The following is a 6000-nucleotide window of genomic DNA, read 5'->3' as shown; positions in this document are numbered from 1 at the left end:
TTATAGCCGTCTGAATTGTGCCTCCTTATGGACCAGTTGATAGCAAACATGGCTGACATAATGGCTACATTTTTATCCACGCTATAAAATTGCTTGTCAGTTTCTCATTTGGTCAGTCATCCAATTTAGTCATTATTGTATGATCTACTAACTGCTATGATGGGTTGTGGTTGTATTATGTACATGTATTCATTGTCCCTAGAGGATGACAATTATGTTGGGTTTAAGTATTGTGACGGTTCCCTCCACTGAGTCAACCAGCTCATTACCCATAGCTGTTTTAACTTGTTCACTCTGAATAGTTGCCGTTCTGGTCTCAATCTCTGTTCTTTGCTGTAATTACATCAACTACCAAAATCTAAATTGGCATGGGAAGTGCCCTCGCCTCGCCACACCCAAATGACATCCAGTTTTTTGTGTTTTCCTTCAACAGAATGGTTGAGCCAAGCCCTAAAGCATTGCACCTCCTCTCAGGTGGGGATGTCAACATGGCCTGTGTCGGAGTCAAAGTAGAACAAGAGGAGTCCTGCGGAGGAGTTGGAGTCATTACCAATGCTGAGCCTCCCAAGAGGTCTCCGTCACGTGATTGGTCAGGAAATCATCCACTGGAAGCCCGCCAATTGACGCCACCGCTCTCCCGCTCCCCCTCGGTAAGAATATTGCAAAAGACATAACAGAAAGAAAAGGTTATTGGAAGTTTTACGGATTTAAAGGTCAGCTGTCATGCAAAATGCACTTTTTAATGTGTTTTATAAATGAATCTGTGTCCCCGGTGTGTCAGGGAACTCACGCAGCGTCAGAAAATAAAACCCTCTCTCTTTCCCTCCGTACCCAAATCTCTAAAAACGGGGGAACAACGGAGCTGATCCAGATTTGCGTCCGATATGACGTAATATCTGAAATGTGGACCCACGGGCCAATCAGAAACGTCGCTTTCAGAAACAATGCCCGACTGCTTTAGACGTAATATGGTCTGTGTTTACATTAGCATGGCTAACACTCAGAGCTAACCTGTACCGGAGAGAGCAAAAGACATAAGAAAGGGAGAAAGGTTGTTGGACGTTTTTAAGATGTTTTCTTTTTTTTATTACTGCCGAATTGTATTCCATATTTTATTCCATTTTATTTCTATGTAATTAATTATATATTTCACGATATTTTTTATATTTTTTGATGGTATTATAGTTCTCTTAAAATAGTTCTGTATCTGTGTTTTAAAAAATATGAAATATAAACAAGTATTCCGCGTTAAACTTGAGCTATGCCTGTGGTATTGTGTATTATTATGTAAACTTTTTTTTTTTTTTTGGCCTTATGATGGCTAAAATTGGATGACCATTTTAGTTTTCATATAGCACTGTAAATTGCTTGAAATTATGAGTTGTTTTGTTTTGTTTTATGTATGTTTTGTGTGTGTGAGGACCCCGGGAAGAATAGTCAAAAGTCAAAGTCAGTCAAGTCAAAGTCAACTTTATTGTCAATCTCAAAACATGTTTGTACACACAGAAACATCTAACTACTGTTTCCCACAGTCCCGAGGTATAAAATAACACATTCAAATACAAGAACATTCAATAATTTAAAAAAAACACAAAATAACCGTTGTTCAATGCTCATGCTAATGGGGATCCTAATAAAGAATAAGAATTCTGCTCTGATGTTCCCTTTCTTTGCACCAACAGGAGGGCTCTCCAGGTAAAGAGCTGCCTCACAGGCTGAGCCCACTGGGACTGAAGGAAGCCAGGACACATGGTAGAGCTGAGGGACACTCCAGCTTCAAGGAAGGTATGTCAAAACTCTTAAAATAGTCTATATAAGTTCAGTTTGTCACTGACTAGTGCTGAAAGAGCTGCCAAGTAATCACATTTAGATTGACAAAAGAATTTAATGGATTGAACTTGTGTATATAAAATATCCCCAGTACCGTCACAGTGAAAAACTATTTTCTATCTTGCCTTATTAACTACTGATTTGTTATTTTAAATTAATTAAAAAAAATATTGATACCAAAGGGTAAATGGTTGAACATCTTTTGGTTCTGTTTTACGAATGGCTTGAATATGTTGATTAACTATTGAATGAATCTCAATGAAATTTGGTTCAGGCAGTCAAGGTCCTCACATTGCAATTTCTCTTTCCTCAAGTGCACCCGGCAGGTTGACATTATTGTTTTTTGTGAAATGTCATGGAAATTGAATGGATCGTGTGAAAAACCTGGAGAATACATTTGAATTTGTTTATCCGCTAATTTTGCTTTTAGCCCCACAAATACCTACAAATATGCAGCTGGACTGTTAGCATTGTCATCAGAAGCATGTTAGCATGTAGACGTTAGCATTTAGCACTACTCACACAGGTCCTAGTGTGGCTGTAGTGCTAACTGTAGCCTTGCTGTAGTTTTGTCGCCTTCAAATGAAAGTGTTAATCTTATAGGAAGTTTTTTTAAATGATTCGCTTGATGGTTGAGTCATGAGAACACTGCTGCTAGTCAACAAAATGTCGGCGTTCAGAAATCATCGAGGCTAACAGGTTAGCGAGCTAAAACAAACACATCACATCTCATAAAAAGTCAGATATTTAAGGACATTTCCACTTATGAGGTTATGGATATATTAAATAATATTACATTTAAATATAAGTTGAGGCTATCTCGTGAAATTTGGTGCAGTCAATTATTTCGGTGTAAAATCATTTTTGGGTGCTTCCTCTGCAATGGAGTAGTAGAGAAGTATTACAAAAGTTGGACATTTCCAATCCGTCCCACTTAGTGCCTTTAATATTAATTATGCAGCACTGCAGTTATGCACAATGTGTTAAAACATGTTGTTCCTGCAGCACTCAGTAACGTGAGAGACTGACTTGTCTTCTGATCTGCACTTATCTCACCTCAACATGTATTCCCCATTCACCTGAATTTAAAACAGATTGGTATCAGTACACCTCCACCATTTGTCTCCTCTCTGCTTCTCCGTTTTATTTCCCTTTTATAGGAGTCTTTCTCTCTCACTCACTCACGCACACAAGTCTATGCCATTTTTTTTTTATAACCGACCACACTTTGACGACTCCATGTCTTAAGTGCACTATATTCTGCTGCCATTCAACATTAAACAATGCAGTCTGCTGAAAATCGATGCGTAGATGCGACAGTTTGTCTAGCAAAGCGAGGGTGTTGTTTTGGTTCATGAATAGGTCTGGGAGGAGGGGGATCAGGTTTTTATGTATTTAAGTTTCTACAGATTTTGTTCAATCCCTCACATGTGGAGTAAAATGCTCTCTGAGATGCTCCCGAAAGTCTCCGTGCCCTCGAGTCTTTCACCAGCCCACACTCCCCGCCTTAAAATGTTCTTAAATTCTCTCCACTAGCTGACCTTGGATTGTTCTCTGTCCAAATATTGATCCACTCAAACACTCAAAGTTCTCCCAGAAGCACAAACAAACTCTGCCCTTCGCCACCTCAAAAGTCTTCTTCAATCAATGCCATTAGAAAGGCAGCAGAGAGGCTGAGAAAGAAGCTTGGTGTCAGATGGATTCTTTTGACAGAATGTATTTTTCTAGTGTAACCTGTTGTGTCCTGTTAACAGTAATGCCGACCATTGAGAAGCTGCTGAATGCTGACTGGAAGGAGAAACTTCTGGATAAAAGCTCAGTGGGAGCAGGACAACTGAAAGGTCAGTTTTCAAACACCACTAACATTCCTCTATTTACAAAATTCTACTATTGTCCAAATATCTATTTCCCGCTATGACCCTCATATGCTTTGTTAACTGAATAACACATGAAACACATTTTATAAGTTACCGTGCGGTGTTCCTTGGAAAATAAGGATAAGTTGGGGGGGAATATGAAAATATGAGTCACATCTAGACAGACAGACACGGGAGGATTTGACTAAGCAAATGATAGATGTTATCAATGGCTTTTAAACTGACACTCAGACAGACCGAGTTGTCATCGTGTAATTATCTGCTGTGACCACACTTGCCTCTAATGTGTGTTTGGTGCTGTTATCTCAGGATCTATTAATCTCTATTATTCCTCTCTGTTTTCTCGTTGCTTGTCGTTTTGGTAGGTGCTAAAAAACATATTGGCATAAAATAAAGATCTGTCCCTCTTGTTGGAATGAGAATACATTACAGTATGGACAAAGTTCAAACTGAAGGAAATATCTGCTCTTTTGTGTCTTAAAACGACCAAAACTCAAAATATTCGTGTCAGAAAAATACATTTTCATGCATTATGAATTCAGAAGGAGATGTGGCGGTAGTGGCGAAGTCCATAGGGACTTGGCTTGGGAGGAACCTTGGAAGGTCACCAGTTCAAGTGCCGGAAAGACCAAGTGCTACCGAGGTGTCCCTGAGCAAGGCACCGTTCCCTACACTGCTCCCAGGGCACCGTACATAATGGCAGCACACTGCTCCTAACACTAGGATGGGTCAAATGCAGAGAAACCGTTTCGTTACATAGTACCTGTACTACGTAATGACAATAAGTTGAATCTGAATCTTCTTCTTCACTCATCCAAATATGCCGTTTGCCGTTGTGAGTATAATAAAATAAAAAAAGTGAAATCAAGCACAATTCTCTGCATCCCAATGTATTGGTCATATTAACGATTAGCCCCGACGTACTTCAGAGTATTTGAATACTCCTGTAATACGCAAAGAACGGTATGGACAATACATTGTGTTGTTGAGCGAGAGCAGTTTGCAGGATCTTATTTTCTCAATACATAGTGGAGGGAGGTGTGTGGCTCAGTGGATTAGTGCGTTGCTGTTGGGATCAGCGGAGCACAGGTTCAAACCCCACTGCAGTAAGCATGTCGTTGTGTCCCTGAGACACTTCACCCCAAATCGCTCCTGTGGAGATTGCCCACAGTATTGAGTATGTTAGTCACTTTGGATAAAAGTGTCTAACAAGTGAAATGTCATGTCATGTAATAGTTAAGACCCTATTATGCTTTTTGGGTTTTTTCTCTTTTCTTTTGATTTAAGATTCAAGACTTTATTGTCATGTGCACATTAGCTACAGTGTAGATATGGCAATTGAACACTGAAGTCACAGGCTCCTCCCACAGTGCAACATGAATATAGGACATAGAACAAATACACAGATACAATATTGTGTTATAAAGGTTTCTCTGAATGTAATTTACATTCAGAGGCATTCAGGGGCAAATAATAATGTAAAAAAATCAAATAAATAGCAGAAATGATACTGTCTTTTTAACCCACTTTTATTATGCCCCTCTCATGAAATAACTGCCCCCCCCATTAAAATTGGTCTATAACCGCCACTGCCAAGTGTCCTTCCTGAATTTGATAAAGAGTACTCCAGCTCATCCATGTCACCCAAGTCACATGTTCTACTCATGTCCAAAGTTAATCCATTTTTTGCAGGGCTATTTTGACACTACGTCTAAAATATTTAAGATACAAATTAAAATGTGCCCCTTTATTGCAGTATTTGGTGACCCGCAAGACTGTACCTCAAATCAGTTAGCCACTTTAGCATTTACTTCATTGTTAGCTAGAAGGCTACTTCAGTCAGACAACTCACGTGTTTCTTTAACATGTTTATTAGAAGCAGCATATAGTTGAGTTTGGCGTCTAGGTTCAGGCCTCATCACTCCACAGTAACTAACAATAACTAACCCCCGAGCCTACAGGTGGAAGCTGGGGTGGTGGTGGGGCAGCGAGCAGCAGCGACGTGGAAGTAGCTGCAGCAACAGCAGCAGCAAGCGATGCATAGAGAGAGATCTGGCAGGTTCAATAGAGTGGCTTATTAAGGAGACTCTGTTTGGTTGGTTGTAGAGTGGCAAGGGGCGTTATGCATGAATGCAGCATAAGTGCTCGAGTTGACTGCCTGAACTAGCTCGCAGGCTTTGCCCCATTTCTGCTCCGGTGGAAATCTGATGGAGCCCCATGCACCTCTCAATGTCTGCAGGATGTTATGAACTTCCTAACATTTGAAAAGATCAGGTACAAATTGAAAGGAAAG

The 6000-nt window shown here is 40.0% G+C and overlaps 1 protein-coding gene across 3 annotated transcripts in view; it reads left to right on the top strand.

Moving 5' to 3' along the window:
- sox13 (SRY-box transcription factor 13) overlaps window positions 1-6000 on the top strand; it is a 61531-nt gene that overhangs the window by 32174 nt on the left and 23357 nt on the right. For all 3 annotated transcript variants that reach the window (XM_079683096.1, XM_079683095.1, XM_079683094.1), the window contains exons 2-4: window positions 434-650; window positions 1683-1785; window positions 3585-3671. In XM_079683096.1, coding sequence (XP_079539222.1) covers window positions 435-650; window positions 1683-1785; window positions 3585-3671 — 406 coding nt within the window. In that variant the 5' untranslated portion in view covers window position 434. The remainder of the gene's footprint in view (window positions 1-433; window positions 651-1682; window positions 1786-3584; window positions 3672-6000) is intronic.

This window comes from Notothenia rossii, assembly GCF_949606895.1.
Source record: "Notothenia rossii genome assembly, chromosome: 5".
In the NCBI taxonomy this organism is placed as follows: domain Eukaryota; kingdom Metazoa; phylum Chordata; class Actinopteri; order Perciformes; family Nototheniidae; genus Notothenia; species Notothenia rossii.
The sequence above is the reverse complement of the archived record's forward strand: the minus strand, read 5'-3'. Positions and strand labels throughout refer to the sequence as shown.